The sequence below is a fragment of the Vulpes vulpes genome, chromosome 7, assembly GCF_048418805.1.
Source record: "Vulpes vulpes isolate BD-2025 chromosome 7, VulVul3, whole genome shotgun sequence".
NCBI lineage: Eukaryota > Metazoa > Chordata > Mammalia > Carnivora > Canidae > Vulpes > Vulpes vulpes.
This window is the reverse complement of record NC_132786.1, coordinates 111,616,901-111,642,315: the sequence shown is the minus strand read 5'-3', so window position 1 is coordinate 111,642,315 and position 25,415 is coordinate 111,616,901. Positions and strand designations below refer to the sequence as shown.

At 39.5% G+C, this 25,415-nt stretch overlaps 1 protein-coding gene across 1 annotated transcript in view; it reads right to left on the bottom strand.

Moving 5' to 3' along the window:
• Positions 1–25,415, bottom strand: part of NPSR1 (neuropeptide S receptor 1) — a 145,033-nt gene that overhangs the window by 42,070 nt on the left and 77,548 nt on the right. The window contains exon 3 of the mRNA XM_072764713.1: positions 6,404–6,507. Coding sequence (XP_072620814.1) covers positions 6,404–6,507 — 104 coding nt within the window. The remainder of the gene's footprint in view (positions 1–6,403; positions 6,508–25,415) is intronic.

Genomic DNA, 25,415 nt, shown 5'->3' with positions numbered 1-25,415 from the left:
AAACTTCTAAAACGAAATGATTATCAAAGTTTAAAAATACAGTGATAGCCAAAGGCATACCAAACAACTAAAATCAGAAAAAGGCATTTATTAAATACTACTATTAGAAAAATTAAATTCAAGGGAAATTGCACCACATAAGATGAAGAGATTCTCTTTATTGATAAAAGATACATTATAAAATGCTGATAGAATATTAAAAAACTTATATGTAACAAGTAACGTAATATTGAATACATATAAATAGGATATTCAAAGATTTACACAGGATGAAACACAATAATATATAGACAGGAAAAAGTAAACACACTTTAAAAATAATACACATTATTGTAAAATACCTAGGCAGCATTTAAAAACTGGTCATAAACTAAACTACCAAGGAAAAAAATCTCTCAATAGATTTCAAAAATTATACAACATATATAATTTGCATATTTAAAACAACAAGCAATAAAAGCTGAAATTAGTATCATGTTATTTTTTTTAAATACCACTTGGAAATTTAAACACTCTTGTAATTAACTTGAGTCAAGAAGGAAATCAAAGTACAATTATAGTCAATTCATAAATGTCAACAATGAAAATTCTACACATCAACAACATATGGGATACCATTTGGAGAACAGATGGCAGCTTGAGGACATATGTCTGAATTCTCACTACCCCACCCCTCAATTCTGACAAAAATGACCTAGGAAATATAAAACTAAGGAAAATCTTGCAGAGAAGTGAGACTTGAATGCAGTAAACTTAGAAAAATTTTATTTAGAAAAATACCAGATTGGATCCATGTAAAGGAGGATTCCTGGATTGAGTTAAAAAATTAATATATTTTTTTAGAACAATTTTAGATTTAGAGAAAAAATAGACCAAATATTACAGAGAGTTCCTGCCTCCCTATCCACTTTTCCTTATTATTAACATCCTCTTTAGTGTGATCCATTTGTTAAAATTGATGAACCAATATCAATACATTATTACTACTCAATGTTTTATACCAAGCTTTACTCTTTGTGTTGTATAATTCTATGGATTTTTGACAAATGCATAATGTCTTGTATACACAATGCATACAGAAAAGTTTCACTATCCTAAAAATCTTCTGTTTTACCTATTCAATCCTTCCAAATTCCTAGCAACCACTGATCTTTTTACTGTCTCCATCGTTTCCCTTTCCAGAACATCATATGGTTGTAATCATGCTCATGCAGCCTTTTCAGACTGACTTCTTTAACTTAGCAAAGTGCACGTAAGATTTCTCTGTGACTTTTCCTGGCTACGTAGCTCATACTGTTTTATTGCTGAATAATATTCCATGATATGGAGGTACCAAAGTGTTTTTTTTAATCCATTCAGCTTTTGAGGAACATCCTGCTTCTAATTTTTGACAACTATGAATAAAATTACTATAAACATTCTTGTGCAAGTTTTTGTGTGAAGGTAAATCGTCAACTCAATTGGTTATATACCTAGGAACATAATTGCTATATTGTATGATAAGAGTATGTTCAATTTTACAAGAAACTTCCAAAACATTTTCCAAAATGGCTGTACCATTTTGCATTCCTACAAACAGCACTAGCATTTTGCATCATCAGTTTTTTGGATTGTAGTCATCCTAATGTTAGTGCTGTCTCGTTGTTTTAATTTGTAATTCCCTGATGCCATATAATGGTGAACTTCTTTTCATATGCTTGTTTGTTATCTTTATATCTTCTTTGGAGAAGTGTCTGATCAGACCTTTGGCTCATTTTTAAGTGGGTTGAGTTTTAAGAGTTCCTGATATATTTTAGGTACAAATCCTTTGTCAAGTATGTGTTTTGCAATTATTTTTTTCCCCATTCTGTGCCTTGTCTTTTCCAACTCTTAACAGTATAATTTGCAGAGAAGTTTTAAATGTCCATAAAACCCAACTTTTCTTTCTTTCGTGATTTTACTTTTGGTGTTATATCTAAAAAGTTATCGAGAAACCCAAAGTCCCCTAGATTGTCTCCTTTGTTATCTTCTAGTAGTTTTATAGCCTTGCATATTTCATTCAAATCTATAATCCATACTGAGTTAGTTTTTGTGAAAGGTGTGAGGTCTTTAGTTAGATTATTATTCTTATTATTTTCTGTGGATACCAGTGACTCCAGCAGTATTTCTTGGAGAGGCTATCTTTTCTCCATTGAATGTCTTTGTTCCTTTGTCAAAGATCAGTTGACTTTCAGTGTGCATTTGTTTCTGGGATCGCTATTCTGTTACACTGATCTATTTGTTGATTTGTTGGCCAATATCACGCTGTCTTGACTTAGCTGTAGCTTTAGAGTTAAGTCTTGAAATCAGATCGTAGCTTTCCTCTAATTGTGTTCTTCTTCAGTATTGTGTTGGCTATTCTGTGTTTTTTGCTGTCCACATAAACTTTAGAGTTTGTATATATCTATAAAATAACCTGGTGGGATTTTGATTGGGATTGCATTGAATTTATAAGTTGCTTTGAGCAGATTTGACATCTTAACAATAATACATCTTCCTATCTGTGAATATAGGATATCTATTTATTTAGATATTCTTTGATTTCTTTCACCAAAGTTTTGTAGTTTCTTCACATTGATCTTGCACATATTTTGTTAGGTTTATACCTAAGTCTTTGGTGCTAACATAATAGTATTGCATTTTTTATTTTAAATTCAAATTGTTAATTGCTAGTATATAAAAGCAAAGTTGTATTTTTCAACCTCATTATTTTTACTTAATAAGGCCAGATATTTTGTATTTTGTTTAGTTTTTTGTTTATTCTTTCAGATTTTCTACATAATCTTGTCATCTGTGAACAAAGATATTGTTTCATCTTTCCCAATTTGTATCCTTTTCTTTTCTTTTTTTTTGTCTTGTTGAGTTAGTTGGGGCTTCCAGTGTGATGCTGAATAGAGGGAACATCCTTGCCTTGTTCCCAATCTTAGGAGAGAAGCACGCAGTCTCTCACCATTAAATATGAGGTTAGCAATAGCTTTTTGTAGATGTTCTTTACCAAGTCGAGGAAATTTCCCTCTATGAAAAGTTACTGAGACTTTTTATCATGAATGGATATCGGATTTTATCAAGTGCTTTTTCTGTATCTAGTGAAATGATCATATAAATTTTATTCTTTACTTTTTTTATTTAATGGATTACATTCATTGATTTTTAAAGTTGAACCTGCCTTGCATACCTGAATGAATTCCACTTGGTCATGGTATGTAATTCTTTTTACAAGTACTTCAATTCAATTTGCTAATATTTGTTGATAATTTTTGAATCTATGTTCATGAGTGATATCAGTCTATAGTTTTCCTTTCCTGCAATGCCTTTGTCTGGTTTTGGTGTTAGGATAATGCTGAACTCACAGAATGAGTTAGGAAATGTTCCCTTTGCTTCTATGTCTTAGAAAAATCAGAAACTTATTAGTAGTGGCACCTGGGTGGCTCAGTAGGTTATGTGTCATGATCCCAGGGTCCTAGGTTCAAGTCCCACACTGAATTCTCTGCTCAGCAGGAGTCTACTTCTCTTTCTTGCACTGCCTCACCCTCTTCCCTGCTCATGCTCTCTGTCTTTCATAAGTACACAAAATCTTTTAAAAAAAGAAACTTATTAGTATAATTTCTTCCTTAAATGTTTGGAAGAATTCACCAGTAAACCCATCTGGGCCTGGTGCTTTCTTTCTTAGAAAATTATGAATTGTTAATTCAATTTTATTTCCTATTCAGATCATCTATTTTTCCTTGTGTGAGTTTTGGCAGACTGTGTCTTTCCAGAATTTAGTCCATTTCACGTAAGTTATAGAACTTGTAGGCATATAGTTCATAATATTCCTTTATTATCCTTTTAATATCCACAGGATGAGTAGTAATGACCCCTCTTTCATTTTTTTTCTTAAAGATTTATTTATTTATTTATTTATTTATTTATTGTTATTTATTTATTTATTTATTTATTTATTTATTTATTTATGAGAGAGACAGAGAGAGAGAGAGAGGCAGAAACACAGGCAGAGGGAGAAGCAGGCTCCATGCAGGGAGCCTGATGTGGGACTTGATCCTGGGTCTCCAGGATCACTCCCTGGCTGAAGGCAGCGCTAAACTGCTAAGCCACTGGAGCTGCCCTCATTTTTGATATTAGTAAGTTGTGTCATCTCTCTTCTTGTTTAGCCTGGTTAGAAGTTTGTAAATTTTATTATCTCTTTGAAGAACCAGTTTATAGTTTCATTGATCTTCATTATTGAATTACTGTTTTCATTTTAATAATTTGTTCTAACTTTTATCATTTAAAACATTGTTTGCTTTAGGTTTACATTGGTCTGCTTTCTCTAGTTTCCTAAGATGGAAGATTAGATTATTAATTTTAGATCTTTCTTCTTTTCTAATAAAAGAATTTAATGCTATAAGTTTCTTCAAAAGCACCATTTTTACTGTCCTACAAATTATGATAAATTATATTTCCTTTTTTTCTTTGATCCATGTGTTATTCAGAAGCATGTTGTTTAATCTCCAAAAACATTGAGATTGTCCAGTTATCCTTCTGTTATACATTTTTAGTTTAATTCTAGTTTGGTCTGAGAGCATACTTTTTGCTCTTTCCACTCTTTACATTGTTAAGAGTTATGGTTATGGTCTACTATGCAATTTCTTTTAATGAATATTTCCTGTGAGTTTGATAAGAATAAGTATTCTTTGTTGGATGAAGTGTTGTATAAATGCCAATTAGGTCAATGTGATTGATCATTTAGTTTACTTCAACTGATAACTATGTAGCTCTACCATAGCCTCACTTCTAACACTGAGTGTTGGCATAATTTATTTTTCAGAAATTGCTAGAATAAGCTATTGATAACATTTATCTACAAGGAAGCAAAATCTTTTAATAAGAAATTAAAATATGTTTTAAAAAATTATTCCTGAGAAAATACTAGTTCCAGATAGTAATTGGGGCTCTTTCACATCTATCAGACTTTCAAGATTATGTTCAGAGGACAAAGATTTTTAATTGTAACTCTTGTCTAAACACTTTCTGAAGATAGAGTAACTCCATTTCCAAGGTCTGAAAATAATAGAACAAATGAAAATCATAGATGAATATAGATCTGAAGATTCTACAAATCCCTACTAACAAATGGAGTCTTGTAGGATAAGGTTTTCCAAAAATGCACTGTGCATCTATAAAGCTACAATAATTTAGACCTGGAATATGGGCATCAGAATGGAAATATGTTAATGGAAAATAATTTTAAGAGTTTAGAAACAGAGCACATCAATCCTAACATGTTATGAAACAGTTCCTTCTTTCTATACTTTGTTGATGTGCCTTAATTCATATTATATATACATATGGTGAATTAATAATACAATATATGTATATGCTACATATGTAACATTTTACATCATATATTTTAGGTATATATATTTGTAATTTTTACATTGAAGAATATTCAATAGGTAAAATATAAATGTCTTTAATCTGAAAATAGATATTAGCAATTACTGAGAAAAAACTAGTATCCCAGTTATAAAAAAAATTGAAAAAGGATAATAGGCAACTTAAAGAAGAAACTCAAATGTCAATAGATATTTTTAAAAGCCTAATTTAGGTGGTAACACAAGAAACACTAGTTAAAGCAACCAGGGATAATACCTATTTTCTAATCATCTGTCAACATTTTTCAAAAAGAAGAGTAGCCAGTGTTGTGTTAGTTTGAGAGGGGAAAAAAAACAGAATTGACAAATATTCTGGAGATTGTTTAGACAGAGCTTTATATGCTCTGAATGTTTGTGCCCCACCAAAATTCGGATGTTAGAATCCTAATGTGCAACATGATGGTGTTAGAAGCTGAGGTCTTTGGGAGGTGATTAGGTTATGAGAGTTGAGCCCTCGTGAATGGGATCAATATTCTTATAAATGAGGACTGGAAGAGCTTCCTTGCTCCTTCTGCCACGTGAGGATATAATTTGAAGTCTGCGACCTGGCAGGCTCTTGTCTGACAATTTCTGACATGCTGATCTTGAACTTCCAGCCTCCAGAACTGTGAAAAATAAATGTTTGTTGTTTCTAAGCCACCTATCTCTGGTAATTTTCTTAGAGCAGCCTGAAGGGGCCAAGATAGCTGGAGTATGGCAAAGGCCTTCACATTGACTCCAAAATTTTACTTAATGCTTGAAATGTGACCATTTGTGTTCTTACTAATGCTACTTATGTTTTCTTTACATAATTATTTTAGCAAAAAAAAAAAAAATTAAAATCTTACAAATTTTCCCTATCCTTCCAATGAGAAGGAAGCCCACAATTTGTTGTGTGGAAGCACTGGATTCTACACTATTTTCCTTATGAACAACCCAAGACCTAATTTTGGTGTCAGTTTGTGTCATCACATTTAGAAGGTGCAACATACCTGCAAATAGCGGACCACTCGGCAAACGAGATCAGGTGCCATGAAGTCTCCGGTGAATCGCCAAATGATATCTGTCAAGATGTTAACCAGACCTGTGAACGAGTCTAACAAAAACATACAAGTGGTTAATTTTAGTCTCTCGCATCTCCAGCCTTGCAACAGTAGAAGTGAGTTCCTGGGGAAAATTTTTTTTTCTTCTGATTTATCAGGTGGCTATTAAGGAAAAGTAAGGAAGGCAAAAGTCCACTGACTTTTATTATTGGAGCTTATTACTACTTAAATCCTTCCACCCTGGAAGGATTTTGATAATGACTAAAATGGTTTTGGTAACTATACAGTTGACATTTTAAGTCATAGAAGAGGAGTTTTAAGGGGGTTTAGATTACAAGGACTGTGAGGGGATCAGGATCAGTAAAGGCAAAATTGAGAAAAGGAAAATATTTATCTTAAAGAAGTCCCCCTAAACCCCACTTCTTGTATCTGTTATTTTACAATGTGGACCTTTTGTTACCTCCCTCCCATCAACAACCACCCTCACCCCAGGTTCCGTTTCTGGCTCTCCCTTCCCCTTTCAACATTTGTCCCTGGGAAAAGTCAGATGCATGACCTATCAACTTAATTAACTTAGTTGGTTAAACTAGAAGAACTGAGGCCAAGATTTGAGACCAAGGTCAGAGACTTTATACTCCTGTGGTTGTCCTTATTCATTTCTATAGTTACAGATTGTAAGTTGTGCAGGTGTCTGCATCAGAAATGATAACATATACTGTATGTCTAGAAACTCCCTTTCACTCCTCCATGACCAATATCACTAATTGAGCACGTGGTTCAGAATCTTTCTCAAAAAGTGCTGCAGGTGCTCTCTGCTGATTAGTGGATAGAGCCAGGGACTTAAAACAGGATAAGTAAGAATTCATTGACTTAGAGTCACTTTCTCGGAATACCGGATATAACACTGTGTCAAGGACCCAAGGGACAAAGCAAACTCATCGATAGGGGAACTCTTAGAAGTCTGGTGAAAGTGGTGGTCCTTTCTAGGCAAAAATGGAAATGCCTGAGTTGCCCTGGAAGACAGTAAAAAAAAAAAAAAAAAAAAAAAAAAGGCCAAGGGAAGTAAGCATGCTGTCATAGATATATTATATGAAGCCCGAAGACCCATCAGAGAATTATATTCCATAGAAGGGCTCAGAAGACACACCATTCATGAAGAATGTACTGGTGAGAGGAACACCAGCATTATAAAGAAGCTCAGTGGTGGCTTCCTACTGTAAGCCGGGGTGGATGGTAGAAGAGGTGGTCTTATAGCCAGGTCTTATAACACCATAGTAAGTAGGCACTGTAATAATTCTCCTAGTCCTTCCCCAAAGGGACCTACAGCCATTTATTAGAGTAACTGTACCCTGGGGAAAGAAGAATATACAGACATTTTGAGGACTATTAGGTACAGTGTCTATGTTGACATGATACTTGGAGACCTGAAGTGTCACTATGGCCCCACTACAAGAGTGGAATCTTATAGAGTGAGGTAATAAATAGAATCCTAGTTGAAGTAGATCTGCAGACCTTTAATCATTCATCTGCCCAGTTACTGGGTGTTTAATTTGTATTGACGTACTTGGCAGTTGGAATAACTCAATATTGGACTCCTAATAATAGTGGCCTACAGGAAGACTACTCATTTGGACAACATGACAAATGAGCCCTTATCATGGCCAATCTAGCTCTTGCTATATTTGACAGTCTTTGAATCACCAACAATGGAGACCAGCAGTGAGCCCCAGGATAACACTATTTCTTAGGAAGACCAACTAGCTACTTTGTGAAAAATTGACTACATTGGGCCCCTTCAGTACTGCAAGGGCCAGCTGTCCATCTTCCTGGTGTATACCTATTCTGGGTATGAGCTTGCCTTCCCTGACCTCTGAGTTGTAGTGAACACCATTCACCAATCTCTAGAGGATTTCTGATTACTCAACTGAAAGAGAATCCCACACAACATAGTATATGATCAGGAGAACCACTTCATAGTGAAGAGAATATAGGCTGGAACCACTGATTGTAGAATCTTCTGTTTATATCACACAGTGTACCACCCAGCAGCAGTTGTCTTCTTGGAAAACTGGGGTGGACCCCTAAAGGTCCAGATAAAAGGACAACTTAATGTCAATACTGTGAAAGTATGGAATGCCATCCTTTAAAATGCCGCATATGCATAAACTCGGAGCTTTTTTTACCGTGCTATGTTCACTAATAGGAATTATACATACATCTGAGAACCGAGGGGTAGAGACAGGAACGGCCTCACTATACATCACTCCCAAAGGACCCTTGGGATGCTTTGTGTACCCCTCTGCTCAGCAGACTGAGGGCCCTTAGTCTCAAAAGGAAGTGTAAGATTGCTAAGGGACCTAGCAAGGATCCCTTTGAACTAAAAGGTATGGCTGCCCCAAGGACTCCTTTGTCCAGAGACTAGCAGTGAATAAGAGAAGTCACCACTATGGCCAAAGGAATTGGCTGTGTGATCAGCAAGGGGCAGTAGAGCTGGGTTTAAACAATGAGAAGAAGAATATGGGTAGAGCACAGGTAATTTACTTATCAAGTTATTATTGAAGGCAAATAATTAGTGAATAGGGTTAGGGATGCTGGGTGTACTGCAGCAGGTCCTCAGTGAAGAGTTGTGTCAATTCTTCGGGCTCTGGGGTGCCCTGTGCTGCCATGGTACGAGGGTGATGAGGGGTAAAACTGAGTCTTTATTATTGTCCTGAAGACATGCACCCTGGCATGTGTGCAGGTGTCAACAAAGATAAAGCAGGTGTCAACTCTGTCCTGGGTAATATATAAACTGTACCCTCTAATAAACTGTTCAGATCAAAATTGTAATCCTGTCTTTGTTGAGAAGCACTGGGAGGCTTTATGGGAGAGGATTTGTGGTTTCTGTGCAATTCTACTCAGACAGAGAAGTGAACAGAATTTCAGTCGGCAGTAGAGGGTAGGCATGTGATCAGATTCAGGCTCTCAGAAAGCTGAACAGCTAAACAATGAAAGAAACCCCGATTCTGGAGTAGGCCACTCATAATTCTGTTTCCAGTAGTTTATTTTTATTGCTGTGTTTCTGTTAAAGAGGACACGGTCACTTGGTTAACTACTTCTGTGAATACCGGAGAATGAGAACAGAAGGGTGGCCAGCATCCTGAGCCGGTGCGGCATGTAGTAGGCGCTCAGAACATATTCATCACATCAGTTGTCACTATGGTTTGGAAAAGGCACTTATGGCCTTGTAAAAGTGAAGTTTTTTTTTTTTTTTTTTTTTTGCTTTTGTTTAGAAATAATAAAGACTCACAAGAAGTTGTGGGCATCGCATAGAGTATTTTCACGGACCTGTCACGCAGCTTCCCCTTGGGGTGACATCTTACATAACTAGAGTTGACTTCGTTGTCCAAAGGAGAATTACTACTCTTAATCCAGGTTTCTGTACAATACTGAGCATGGTCTTAAGGAATGTTACTAAGCAGTCATTATATCCTTGTTAATATTTTAAGTATCTAAAGTATCTTAAGATTTTTTTAACCTAACAAAAAACTGTGAGATGAGTTCCCCGTTATACAGATGGGCAACTAAGTGTGATTAGAATATGTCTTAAGATTTGTATAACCAGTTAGAGGGGAAGGCAGGCCTATAAGCCAGACGTGGATGTCAGAGTCCACAGTCTTCACCACACTATCTGTGTTTTTTCCTTTTATTTCCTTTTCTTTTCTTCCTTTGTAATTTGTGTTCTATCTGTTCTCATTTATTCCCAATACCAATATACAGGCATGATTCTTCCTCCCACCCCCTCATTCCCTTCCCTGGGTGCCCTGATTTTTCTCTCAGCCCACTCTATTTATAGAGCCACGCTGCCCATAGAATTTGCCTTTATTCCTTTAGAGAACTGTGGTGGTAAGTCATCCTTTTCTGGATGACTATAAACAGGATGAAATCTGAGGCCCCCACTTAGCGTAAAGACCTTCGACGATCTGGCCTTGCCTATCTCTTACCAAATACCCACGTGGCATTTTTATACTGAACACCATCGTGATCACACATTCCTGTTTTCAGATATGCATTCCCTCTTCCCGAAGTTGCCTCATGCCATTTATCAGTCTGTTGAATTCTTATTTACCTTTCAATATCTAGCTGACATGACCCCTTTTCCAGAAGCTTCCCTTGACCATTCATTCATATGGTAGGGTCTACAACAAGAGGTCTTTGGCCCTCCCAGTCTTATGCCTATCTCTCTTTTTTTGTTTCTCTGTAGGTAACAGACCACTGGCAAGCACATGGGAACTGCAACAAAAATGTCAAAGATTAGAGAAATTTTGTAGCAGTTCTGGGTCATCAGAGAAGTTCTGAGGAGGTCAGATTTGAGCAGGGTCTTGAGAGTTGTGAGCTGTGAACTGATCAATAGAAATCTTGTGAAGTATTTCTTTGTAGGAATCGACTGGATGAATGAATAGAATGGACACTGGAGTTCCTTGGATATTCTCTCACTCTCTGTTTTTCTCTCTCTCTTTTTTTTTTAACTTATTCTTGAACTAAAGAATAACGGGGGAGGGGGGAATCCCTAAACTTACTGTTCTCTAAATCTAAGTGATTATATTAACAATTATAATGAACTCCAGTAAAATTTCTTTTTTCCCCTGGAGCTCAGTTTTAAATAAACCCAGATCTGGGAGTAGACTATCCATGGAATTGGGCCCCAGCGTTTGTTGCTATTAAGCAAATGCCGCTCTATCTGATCAGTAAAAAGCTATTTAGTTACCTAAGTAATTGAATACATTGCAAATAAACCTTTCTTAAATGGTAATTAACAGGACCTTGGGAACAAAGGGTACACTTTAAAGGCTTAATCACTTCTTGCTGTTACTCTTGCTTCTTAAAATTTCTCTGGTGAGAGCTCCAAGGAACCTGCAATACTCAGAAAAGCCAAGCCAGGCTCGCCGCAGGCTTTATTGCTCCTTCAGTGGTCTCTCAGCAACATGAATGTGGGTTCCCAGTTGGAGCACAGATATGGGTGGAGTCGGGGACAAGTCAAGAACGAGGCGACTCCTGAGCTGAACCCTAAAAGAGTCAGTAAGGAATCGTCGGGGTGGCGGTGGGGAAAGCAGATGAAAGACACTGATCCTAGGCAAGGATGATGACAGCAGGAACAGAGTTATGGTGGCCAGAGAAAGTGAGATGAGAGACTACATGGCTTGTGTATATGAAACAACATCAGTTTGTGATCGCTGAAGTCTGAAGTAGGAGCTTCCAAGTGGCTAGAATGGGACTGGAGAGATAAGAGTTGGGGCCTTATTGGGTCTCATTTGCCAGTTAAAGGAGCTTGTGCATTTTTTTTTCCTGTGTATTGTGGGAGCTAATGAATGTTTATGTGTTCGAACACCTGTTTCAGTAGATTTCTTTAGTCACCGTTGAGGGATCAATTTGGGAGGCCCAGTGCTGAAATCACACTTTATTTGTTAGGGAACTATGCAAAAGTGCAGGAAAGAGGTAAGTAGTACCTGGTATATGTCAAACAGCAATTGGGATATAGATTTGAGATGAGATACGGGATGCAGATTTAAAATATACTTTACAAGGCAAAATAAGGAGGACTTGGGTGACTGAGTGTTAGGTGTTTTAAATGTGAAGTAGAGCAAGAAGTCTATGAGTCCTGGCTTGAATGTTCGTGGTAGATGGTGGTGCATGTTGAGCACACAGGAGGATAAGCTCATTATATTTGTTCCCAGTTTTTGGCAATTCCAAATAAAGTTGATATGAATATGTGTAAGATCATGTGTGACTATAAGGTTTCATTTCCCTAGGGTAAATACCCAGGAGTCAGATTGTTGGGCCAAAGGGTGAGTATATATAGTTAACTTCATGAGAAACTGCTGGACAGTTTTCCAGAGTTGCTGCATCACAGTGATCCACACCAAAAATAAATGTATGAGAGATGCATTCTCTTCTTGCCAGCACTTGGTATTGTCAGCATGTTTTATTTTAGTCCTTGGGCTAGATGTGTCAGGGTCTCTCATCATGGCTTCAGTCTGCATCTTCCTAATGGTTAACGATGTTGTTGCTATGATCATTCGCAGTCCCTATGCTTCAAATTCCTTCTTGAGTGCTCTGTTCGAGTGGGAGCCAGGGTGTGGAGGGTCTTAGTGCTCTGCTCTCCACTTTCACCTGCACCTGCCTTCCTGTAACTCTGCTGCTGTTTGTGGCTCAGCACTGGCTAAGCTGGAGGTTAGAGAGTTCCGCTTTGTCCTGGCTCAGCTTTGATCTTACATCGACCTCTGCACCTGGACCTTGGGGTTGGGGCCTTCTCAGCGTCTAACAAGAAAAGGTCAGACCTAAGAGGTAGGCTGGAAGGCTCCCAAAGCCACAATTTGTAGTTTATTCTGTAGACGGGTTTGGCAGGCTATAGACCTCAGACCAATCCCAGCCTGTAGCCTTTTTTTTTTTTTTAAATAAATTAAAGCATTATTGGGACAGAGCTATATTCATTCAGTTAAGGGATTGTCTATGGCTGCTTCCACTCTACAATGGCAGAGTTACAAAGTTGTTACAAAGACTGCATGCAAGTATAATGAAGGTTTAGTTTATGCCCTCAGGGAAGGTCACCTCTCTCAGCAAAAACCTTAGGCCACTGTGAGACCAAATACTTTTGCCCCAGAGCACAGGGAAACACACACACAGAAACAACCAATTAAAAGCCCTCAACTCTTGGGGATGAGGGCATAAAATCACTGGCCCAAGATACTTCCATTGGAAGTCACCTACCACTAGGGGGCAGGTCATAAAACTCTCTCCCACACAACACCCACAGATAGAAGGCCGAAGCTGGAGTGCCACGGGGGGGTGGGGGGGGGGGTGGGGGGGGGGGGGGAAGGAGTTGTCCCACGGTAAATTCATACCATAAGAGAAATGCTTTCAACCAGCACATTAATACCGACAGCTGGTTAATTGATCAAAACATTGGTTAAAAAAAGGAAGCACACACACAAACCCATCTTAAAACATTTTAACATAAAACATTAATGTTCACGTAATTATCATTTCTTTAATGTAGGGCCAAGACTTTGATTTTATGCATCATCTTTCTTTTGTGTGCATAAAATACATCTGTAATGCATCTTTTATGATTTCTGGTTTTGTTTTCTTTAAATTAGAGTGAGAACTTGAGATACCAGCAAAGCAATCTGAGGCAGCATCTCATTGTAGGGATTTTTATAATCCTCTTTCATTCTTTTATAGCTACATTCTCAGTGCTTAACTCTGTTACTTCTTTTAGTGAGTCAGGAAAAAAAGTCAAGTCTTTCCAAGGTATCCAGTCTAATTTTCACAGAAACAACTCTTTAATGTTGTTTATGCTAATTATATAATTTTAATAATGAGTACAACTGATTTGGGAACAAACACCTGCGACTCCTGTAACCCAAGAAGTGGAAGCAGAAATGGATGAGTTTTTAGGGATCTTCCTGATAGTCATGGGTGCTAATTAGTCAGGGTGTTTGAAGGCAGCCTAGAGAATGCCGGTTAGCCCAGTAAGGCATGAGGAAGATGTAGTCAAGAGACTTCTATGGGAATCCTTTACTGTTTTTTGACCTTTCCTGGCTATTCACTCTGCCAGCACCTTTCTTTATGTTGCTCCCTTGACTTGGGAGTTTCTTTACGCACCTCCACCTAAAGGATATCCTAACTCCTCTACATATAGTTCAAGGTTACCCCCTTTTTGAAGCCTTTTCTGACTACTTGGTTTGGCTAAATGCCTTCTCTGGACCTCTCCCTACCTTGTTATCAGAGTCTCCATAACACATTAACACATTTATTTTTTGTATTTCTCTCCAATTGCTATATTATGAAAGGATAAAGATTATTTTTTTATGCACCATCATGTCTCTGTTATCACATGGTAAGGACTTGGTAACTTTCCATTAAATGAATGATGACATTGTTACTGCTGTTGCTTGATTGGCTGCCTCAGCAGAGGTGGTTTCACAGAACAGACTGAGTTCCATTAACTGTCTCCTTCAGAGTAGATTAAGGTCATGATTATAGAGTCAAGACGCTGGAAGGAGGAATATGATTGGAAATTCTGATCCCCAAGCAGATTTCTTTCTTTCTTTCTTTCTTTCTTTCTTTCTTTCTTTCTTTCTTTCTTTCTTTCTTTCTTTCTTTTTCTTTCTTTCTTTCTTTCTTTCTTTCTTCTTTCTTTCTTTCGTTCTTTCTCTTTCTTTCTTTCTTTCTTTCTTCTTTCTTTCTTTCGTTCTTTCTCTTTCTTTCTTTCTTTCTTCTTTCTTTTTTTGGGAAAATTTTTTTAAAAATTAGAGAAAGAGAGAGGGAAGGGAGAGGCAGAGTGAGAGAAAGAAACATAAGCAGGATCCACACCCAGCAAAGCCCAACACAGGGCTCCATCTCATGACCCTGAGATCAAGACCTGAGCTGAAATCAAGAGTCAGACACTTAACCAAATGAGCCACCCAGGTATCTCAATCCCCATGCAGATTTCTAAAAGAACTCTCTAGATTCTGAGATCTCTGCTAGATTGTAAGCTCCTGGTTAGCAGTAGCTGTGTCTAACTCAAGTTTATAGCCTTATCCCTTTTCAGAGTGTCTTGCAAGATACTCAGTGCTTAAGAGATAAAGGAGGAGATGTTGGCCAATTCAACAGATTTGTAAAGTTCTTGGAAATGCAAGGTCACTACCGTAGGATTCACCTCACATAGAGAACAAGATGAAGCACCATTTCTTAGATTCCTACATGCTCTCAACTGATGTTCATACTTTTCCATATACAGCAGAACCATGGGAATAATGAACACTTAGCAAACTTTTTCTTGGCAAGCAAGTAGCATGTGAACATTTGTCACACTGGATAAGGGGACTACTGAATACAAATTATTTGAAGGATCACTTTGACATTTCTGACAATGTAAGATTCTTTTAGCTTCAAGTATGACATTATGGACGAAAGGTGCCCTGGTTTTCCTGGAGGACACTGGATGACAATGGCAATGGTGAATCTCCAGGGTATATAATGCTTCCAGATCAACTCAATGTCTTTAGTGTTGTTGTTTTGCTTTAAAGCAAGGGAGGTAAAAAATAATAATAATAAATAAATAAATAAATAAATAAATAAATAAATAAATAAAATAAATAAATAAAAAATAAATAAAGCAAGGGAGGTTTGCTTGTGGTTGTGCACGAAAACTTTTTTGATATTGCTACGTGTCCTTTTCTCTCCCCTCCCCCCCTTTTTTGGAACAAGATTTGAAGACTTTATGTGAAAATTTGTTTAATGATGGAACTTGCATTGCTCAACCTGATGTCAGGTACCTAACTGCCAATTAAAACTATTTTTCAAAAAAGTAAGTTCTTGGGTCTCTAAGTTTTAGACTCATTGTACTATACTAATATGATCCTGGCACTGTGCCCTTCTCCAAGATTAAGTACTGGCTGAGCTTAATGGCCCAAACTGTCAACTCCCCAGCTCTTTATTAATCCTGGGAAAGTGGCCCGCACCTCAGTCATTACTGCTCAATTAGGTAAATAATCATCACATCCATTCTCATTAGACCACTCTCTTCACTGAAAGCTGTTTCTGAGATTTTCATTTAGTCTTAATAAGTCATAAATGCCACTAGTGTCTCCTTTTTTCTATTGGTCCACTAAACAAATAAAACTCATGTATCTAATTAAAGGAACACAAATCCTTCTAAAACCAACTCTCTCTGCTTTCACTGTGTGCAAAGCCAAGAATCTCATTACATGAGGCCAACTGGCTAGCGTGGGTCATTGGTCATTGCCGGGTGGTGAAGAACTCTTATACTCATATGTGCAAATATCGGGTTCAGAAAGGGCATATGTTTCCTTGAAGTGAGGAAAACTAAGGCATTGAGTCACTACTATTTCTCCTTCTCACTCTATAGGGGAATTTCTTGAGGCATGGCAGTACATAATGACCATCATACAACATGAAGCTCAAACTGACTCTGAGTGTAAAAATAAAAAACATGGGCAACTTGTCTCCACCCTTAATGAAAATTTGTTTTCCTAGTAAGAATGGTCTTCCATCAATCCTATAAATAGTCTTAGATTTTTAAAAATCCAAGTGAAGGAAAGAAGAGTTCCATTTTCAGTTATCCAAAAGATGAATTCTTTAAATATCTTTTTTTCTTTGCAGTTCTTGCAGCAGGTTAGCATGAAAGTAGTAGATTGCAACAAGAAATAGTTGGTTCTCATTTCATCTCACTGCAAAGGGGCACAGGCTTATACATAGGGAGGTGAGGCAAACACAAAGATAGGATGCTAAGATCCTCTTTGATTCCTCAGGGTATACCTCAGCCTCCTAGCTGAGATCACACTGTTAGTGGTACAAGACCTGCCAATGACCAAGCAAGGTGTGGTTAGAAAGGTCTAGTCATTTCCATCCAGGGTGGGAATCCTATAATGAGCTAGCAGAACCTGTTAGATTGCCATCATGTTCTGGTGGGTCCTCCTGCCCAATCATGCTTCTTCCCTTTTCTTTTCATAGATGTTAGCCCCCCCCCCATTTTTTTCATGCCATCATTCTATTTCTGCACCTGTCTCCCAAAGAACCCAACTTTAAACAAGAAGTAGGGCAGGAAAGGACATATGACTATTTATTGTGTACAGATAGTCTTCAAGGGCTACCTCTATGCATAATCTAAGATCTTAGCTCCTAGCCCAGACCTAAGCTCCTACTGAATTTTCTGGAAGATAGTTTTCTGAAGAAAAACAAATAAATAAATAGGAGGCTCAGGCTTTGTTTAACCTAGAGCCATGGTAAAAACTGTCTATCTTATTTTCTACAATGTGCGCTCATTAATTTAGGCTAGTTAATTTAATACATTTGGCATTCACGAAGAAAACAGTGTTGATTAATAGATTGGCTCCCAAGGTGAATACAACCAAGCCAATACTTGAGAGAATAGAGCACAAAGAAATACTAGTTGTGACGAATAGCTCAAGGAGAGAACCATTATTTGTTGACAGAGATGCTGTTTATGAGGCAATTCTTTGTTGGGCTAGACTGCATTGTGCACCGCAGGAAATGTGGCATCCCGGCATTGTGTGATGATTCCAAATGCCCCGGCACTGCCTCTAGTGGAGAATCACTTGTAAAGCAAGCTGAGGTGTTCAGGGTCAGAGTTATCTGAGTCTGAACTAATGCATAATAGATTAGGGCAAAGTTACTTGTGTTGAGTTGGAGGGGCAGGAAGTGGAGCCAAAGGTCAGAGGAGACAGAAAATAGTAAGGAGCATGTAGAGGAGGGTAGCAGAAACCAACCACAGGCTCAGAAGAATGCTGGAGGATTTGGGCTATGATTGGGTCACTAGAATAGCAGTGAGACAAAGCAATGCCCAGCCTAGGGGAGATTGATTAAGGAAGAAGCAGGGAGCAGTCTGGGAACAGGATAGCTGGCTGAGCCTCAGAGTTAGTACTATACACTGGACACTCAGTATTTTATTTCCTTGGAAGAGGCTTGTTTGTTTCCGTGCGTCTCATAAGGTCTTGGCCTCACCTTTCCAGGTGACACCCACCTTCCCCAGAAAATAGCTCTCTGAGTCTGATCCTTGTCACTGAGGAGGGCAGAGACAAATTTTGGCTGACCACCTCTGTGGCAGCCATTGCACTGGGCCTTTATGTAATACATGTTAGTTTATTTCAGGCAGTGTTTATAGGAGTGTATCTGAGCTGAAATCTCTAGCTTACACATAAATAGAATTAGTGACCATTCAGAGTCTGCATTCAACTTTGGGTTCAATGAAATTTGGAGTCTAAATTGGACTTTTATATATCTCTAACTGAATAGAATAATTCTAATTAGATGAAATGGTTCAATCTAAGTTGCAGGATAACTAAAGACCTTCACAAAATCACAGAATCTTAGAGAAGCCAACATGGAGACTTCTGCCTATGATAAGGATTACCTCCATAAACAGTAAAGGCCAGGCCTGGTGTATTTACATGTAATCTCTTTCCATCACCATAACTGTCCCCCCAAAAGGAAATAATATAATTTCTGCATCTTGTGGTCCCTATGAAGATTAAATTAAGTAAAGTATAGAAAGCACATGTGTTGGTGCCAGTCACAAAGGAGGCCTTGAGTGCATGGCACCTACTCTGCTCATTTCCCCAAGAGAGAAATGAAGCCATGAGAAAGTAAGTAATGCATTAAAAGCCACACCAAATGAAAAACTGTAGAGCTAGGACTCAAACCCAGGTATCTAGTCTCTGCCACCTTTTTTCGTACAGCTTTCAAACTAAGAGAGGCTTTTAAAATGTTTTAATAATTGAACAAAATTGCAAGAAGAAAAACATTTTGCAGCACATGAAAATTATATGAAATTCAAATTTCGGTATCCACAAGTTTATTGGAACACAGTCATGCCCATTTGCTCACATATTGTCCATGGCTGCTTTCCTGCTACAACAGCAGAGCTTGGCGATTGAGACAGAGATCATATGCCCCACCCCCAAGTCTAAAATGTTTAGAAAAAGCTGGCTGACCCTTCTCTAGACCTTAGATCCCTGATCTTTCCATTATGCCCAAGTGCTGGTGGATCCAGATTGTTTGTGACTTTGCCAAATCTTCCGGTATTCCTGGGGAATTATCAAATTGCCATGCAGGTTGCATTGAAGTGCTCCCTGCTGGCTTACATAGGAGAGTTTTGAAGGTACCAGATGGGAACAGATTCCTTTCTTTCATCTTAACAAAAATCCAATCTCACTCTCTTTCATGTTCAAAGCATTTGATTAATGAGGACGTGAAGGGGAGAAGGAACAATCCTTGCAGTTGCACTGGGCTGGGCTGCCAGTTGGAGCTGCCGCACGCAGTTGGAGCTCCTCCTCCCCATGTCTGCCAGGTCCCAGAGCTCCCAGCCGTGCCCCACTGAGGCTGCAGACATGGAGGCTGAAACAGCACCAGCTTTGAAGGCAGGGGCCTGTTTGCTATTGTCGTTGTTTTAAATTTTATTTAAATTCAATTTGCCAACATATAGTATAACACCCAGAGCTCATCTCATCAAATGCCCTCTTTAGTGCCCATCACCCAGATACTTCATTCCCCCTCAACTCCCCTTCTGCAACCCTTTGTTTCCCAGAGTTAGGAGTCTCTCATGGTTTGTCTTCCTCTAATTTTTCCCACTCTTTGTTCCTATTTCTCCACTCACTGGCTGTATAGTCTTGGGCAAGGCATTTAACCACTCTCATTGTTGGTTTCCACAGGTTTAAAATGGGAGTAGTGAAAGCATCTATAGCTTGGGCAATTAGTTAGGATTAAATGAGAAAATATAAGTAAAGAGTTTTTTGTTCGTTTGTGTGTTTGTTTTGCAAAGAGTTGGCTGACTGAGCAGTCAGTAAATATTAACTATTATTATTATTTTTTTCTGCTTATTTGTCAGCAGGGAAGAAGCTCATTTTCTGATCTCAGTGAAAATGCCCTGGAAGGTGTTTTTTAAAACATTTTAAAAAGTGAATACAAGCACACAATACGCAATTCAAGCAGCACAAATAATAAAAATAAATGTCTCACAAAACGAAGTGTCCTGAAATGTTCAAGGCAATTCTATTAATAATAATAGCTCTAAACTGGAAAGGACCCACATGCCCATCACTGGTAGAATGGAGAAATACACTGTGCTATATTCAGACAGTGGAGCCATTCATTAAGGAGTGTGAAAGGTCTACAACATGTGTAACAATGTGGATGGAACTCTTGAACAGAATGCTGTGTGAAATGCTGGAGCCAGACATAAAAAGCATACTAGATCTAGACAAAGTATAAAATCAGGGGAAGCTCATCTTGGTCTCTGAGATTACCCTTGGTGGATCTGAAGGTTGGTGACTACAAGCTGGTGGAGGCGGCTTGGGGAAAGCTGCCAGTGCTCTGTTTCTTGATTTGGGTGCTAGTTACATAGGTGTATTCAGTTTGTGAACATTCATTAAACTGATATTTGTAATGTGTGCACAGGATTAGACTTCATATTTCAATATAAAGAATAAAAACTAAAAATAAGAAAGGCACCCTCCGCCTACTTTTGACTCCCACTCACTCAGTTCCGCAGAAGCAGCCACCGTTGCCATCAAAGAATATCCAGAGCTACTCGCTGAACGTACAAGAACACGTCTGCATGGGTATATTGTGGGTATTTCTTTCTTTCTTCTTATTTCCTGAGAGCAAGTTTTCATTTTCTTTTATAAAATCTTTATTTTTTAGAGCAGTTTTAGGGTCAGAAATTGAGCAGAAGTACAACTACTCCCTGCCCTCACATCCGCACAGCCTCCCTCAGCATCAATCCTCCACAGGAGCAGTGCATTCGTTACAATTAATGAACTTATATTGACATCATAATCATCCAAACTCCATAGTTTACATTAGGGTTTTCTCTTGGTGGTGTACATCCCAGGCGTTTGGATGAATGTATAATAAAATGTAACCATCATTACAGATAGTATCATATAGAGTATGAAAAATCCTGAGAGCAAATTTTGATGGACCTAGCCCTCTGTCCTGTTGACAATCTGTTACAAAAGTAGTCCTCAGAAGAAGGAAGAAAGAGCAGAGAAGATGGGAAGGAGCTTGGAGACTGGGTAACCCTCCTGGACCTGGCAAGATAACTGCAAATGTTTGTTAAACTGTCAAAGTGAATTTAAGGGCTTCAAGGTGGCTGGGCCATCTTCCTAATGTTGGGTTGAGCCCCAGATGTAATCACCTCATACTTTGTGTTTGAAACTCTAGGTATCCCTTTGAGCAGCCCTGGTCCCAAGCCGATTTATGATGAGCACTTGGCCTAATTTGTGATTCAGAATAACATCCACCTTTTCTGTGAAACCAGTTTCCTCATTCTGAAGCTGTAACAATATCTGACAACAGGATGGGGTATTTGAAATTGGGGCCACCATAAAGCCATAGGAAGGTTTCCTTGTATTTCGGGCCCTTATCTTCCTGGCTGGTGACCTTCTCCTGTACTTTTGGCAGCATCAACAACCCCAAATGTTATTTACCCTTTAAGACCCACTGCAAGTTCCACCTCACCATGAAGTTCCCACCATGTTTCCCTGGAGGATGCTGACTTGCATCACTTCATCTAGCCCTTCTTTAAGTGATCGTCAGTCTATCTTATTGATTGCTATCTGCTAGGCTTTGAATACTATGCCATGAGCTAGAAACACTACAAGGAAGAAAATTCTATTCCTATCCTCAACTTGTTCACATTCAAGTGTCAAAGGGAAGCATGTAAGATAATTTAACATATTATTGCATGATATCTGTATAAAGGATTGGGTGATGAATCAAATATGCTAGGGTAGGGACCAAGAGGACAAAGCAGGTTTCACAGAGTGCCCCTGGAGCTTTGTATCTTGAAAAATGAGCAGCACTTTGCTAGAAAGATCACAGCAAGAAAGCAGTATGCGTGACGGCATGGGAGTATGACACACGTATTGTCATTCATCACTCTGTGTGTCATTGCATTTACTAGTCTTTCTAACGAGACTGTGAAAGACTCATGGATGAGACTCATAAGAGCCTTCTCTGTTCCCCTAGTCAAGGTCTAGATACTAAAATTATATAGAAACAAAAGATTAAGGGCAAACACAGGAAGAATCTTCTTAAAAGATTTAACTAAGGGCCTGAATTTTACATATTCAACAAATCTCTGTTTTTAGTATGTGAACTTCTCTTCGGACTTAGAATATAAAGGAAACCTCCTCCTCCTCCTCCTCCTCCTCCTCCTCCTCCTCCTCCTCCTCCTCCTCCTCCTTCTCCTTCTCTTTCTCTGAGAAAGTGCAAGTTGGGGGAGGGACAGAGGGAGAGGGAAAGAAAGAATCTTAAGCAGACTTATATCCAGCATGGAGCTGGACATGGGGCTCCATCTCAGGACCCTGAGATCATGATCCGAGCTGAAATCAAGAGTTGGATATGTAACTGAATGAGCCACCCAGGTAGTACTAAGGAAACCTAAAGAGATGAAGTGGAACTTCAATTGGAATAGTTTTTTTTTAAGATTTTATTTATTTATTCATGAGAGACACAGAAAGAGAGAGGCAGAGACACAGACAGAGGGAGAAGCAGGCTCCATGCAGGGAGCCCGATGTGGGACTCTATCCCGGGACTCCAGGATCACGCCCTGGGCCAAAGGCGGTGCTAAACCGCTGAGCCACCCAGGCTGCCCCTGGAATAGTTTTTATAACCCAACTATGATTAGTAGCTTATCTCCTCTGTACTTATCCTGCCTCATTCAATACCCCACGTCTGGACCCCCAGGGCTTGGCTCCCCAGCTTTCAGGAGGATGTGAATTATTTTGAGAATAATTGGGCCTGGACTGTGACGTAGTCACTATTTGAATCCACTGTTTGCCACTTAATTGCTCTGTGACCTTGGGAAACTTACTTAGACATCTTGGGTCTTTGTTTCTACCTTATAAAATTGAGGTAAGTATACATACTTTGTTAAGATTAAATGTTATAGGGATCCCTGGGTGGCGCAACGGTTTGGCGCCTGCCTTTGGCCCAGGGCGCGATCCTGGAGACCTGGGATCGAATCCCACGTCGGGCTCCCGGTGCATGGAGCCTGCTTCTCCCTCTGCCTGAGTCTCTGCCTCTCTCTCTCTCTCTCTCTCTCTGTGACTATCATAAATAAATCGGAAAGGCATTTAAAAAAAAAAGATTAAATGTTATAAGCGTTTGGAACATAACACTTTTCCTTCCTTTCTTCTCCTTACTTCCCTTTCTATCCCCTTCCCTCTTTCCTTGGAAGGTTTAGGAAGAAATTTTGGAAAGAGAGAACCTGAGAGTTGGAGAATGAAGCGATTCTGAGTAGCTGAGAGAGAATTTGGGAGAGGCAAATGGATGGGTGGAGAGGAATTTTAAGACATTTTGCTGGGTTTCTTTCAATTTATCCCTGCTGATAAATGCCATTGCCTCTGAGAGGTCTCCTTAAGACTGAAGTTGGATGTTTCTTCGGAACAGAGACCAAACAGACTGCCACGAGGGGGCTCAGGGTTGTTGGAGTGCATGGATTGCAGAAGAAGGATAGGACTTTAGTGATCTAGAAGAAGAGAAGACTCAAGGTCACACTCTTGACCTGAGTGTGTGCCTGTCACGCATTCCTTTAAGGGCTGTTGCCTGGGAAAAGCATTAGACTCCAGACTAATATGTGACTGGCAAAAGGCCTTTTCTCAGTAATATCTTAGAGCCTTCAAGTAGCTTATCCCCATTACTAGAGGGGATTATGCAAAGACCCTGTGTCCATTTGACAGGGATTCAGGCACAGTGGGGAGTTGGGTGCAATGACCCAAGCTATGTCTCCCGGACCTGTGTCTATGATTCTCTAATGACTCACAAGGATCCTTCTCTATGTTACGCACTCCACTCCCAGGCAAGAGAGTCTCAACCTCCAGGTAGTGTACTTCCCTCTCCCATCACCCCCACTTCAGCCCACCAAAACCAAAGGGCTCTCAGCTGTGAACAAATCTGACAACTAATTCTGCAGGGCTAATGGTTGAAGCCACTTATTATTCTCTCAACAGCACTGTTTCATTTTAATGGGGGGCATCAAACCTTGGCCCAGGAGGGACTCTTTAATGGAAGGATTCCAGGCAGTGTGGAATGCAGACAGGAACAGAATGGGCTGGCAGCATGCCCAAGGTCACACAGCAAGGTGGTGGCAAAGCTGTAAATAAAACTCAGCAGCCTCGACTCCCAATCTCACATGGCTGCCCCAGCCTAAGGCTGCCTCTCTTTTGGTCGGAACAGGGGCTTTCGGCCCTATTCTTGAACTGTGTTAGTGACAGTGGCCTGGCCTGAAGGTGTAGAGGCTGTGATGTGAGACCCAAGCACATCCTCCCTCGCTGCCAGAACCCAGCATGAAGAATAGGAGCGTCGAGGAGGCTTGATCAATAGATATTATGCAAATGCCTAGAGCAATAACATTCCCTTCCATTACCAAGCTAACAGTCCCAATAAAGAGCGTGCCTGGATTCTGACAGTTTTATTTTTCCTGGTTTGTCAGACGGAAACCAGGAACTGACTGATGCCCACATGAAAGCAGAATAGGTACATGACTGGCAGAGGCCCAATTCCTTTTCTCTGAATTAGAGGCCCTTGCACCATGAGCTTACAACAGGCCGGCTCTGTGCACATCAATTATGTTCTCTGGCTGAGAGCCTTGCTGAGTAGTAAACATGCCTGAGCCATGATGAGCCTCATTTGTGATGCAGCCCCCATAGAAGGGAAGCAGCGGCAGCCGTACCCGCATCCCCTCCCTCTTTTCCCTCTTCACCTCCTCCCACCTGTCACCACAGCTAAGGGATCCTAGAGCCGGAGTATTTGTTAAACTTTGGCTTGTAGTGTGCAAGAAAAATAACATCCTTCATCTTCTAAACCAAAAATTAATTGCTAGTATGAACTCCTACTCTGTTGGATGTCGAGAACTTAATTGCAGTCAATTAAGTGTTTACTCTTCCCCTGTCTCTGTAGTCCTCTTTAAGTTCAAGAAAACATATGCAATGTCAAGTCGTGCATGTGCATGTGTATGTGTGCATCTGTGTGCATACACGCAGGCATGGTGTCTGGTCCCAGGTGTCTTCCGTAGTCCTCACTGGCATCTACTAAGAAGTGCCCAACCCTGTCTTGCTTTTGGTTGTCAGCAGATCAAAGTGATGCCTGTCATGCTCCCACTGCACAGCCTCTTTAGGCCGCAGGCTCTCTTCTCTCGGTTGCTCAGAATACATTCCTCTGCCCTGGCACCAGGATGCAGGGCAGTGTCTGCAGACAGCGGGTGCCTATTTCAGGCTCTCTGCCTACACACCCACACAGACATTTCTTCTCACTTTTGGTGCTGGGTGGAGGGGGGAACCCAGTGTTTTACTCACTCCCTGGACTTTCTCTTGAGAAAGTGGGTCACAGATCCCCTTGCTCTTGAATTCTCTGACTTATAGCTCCCCTCCCACGTCCCCTTAATGTTGGT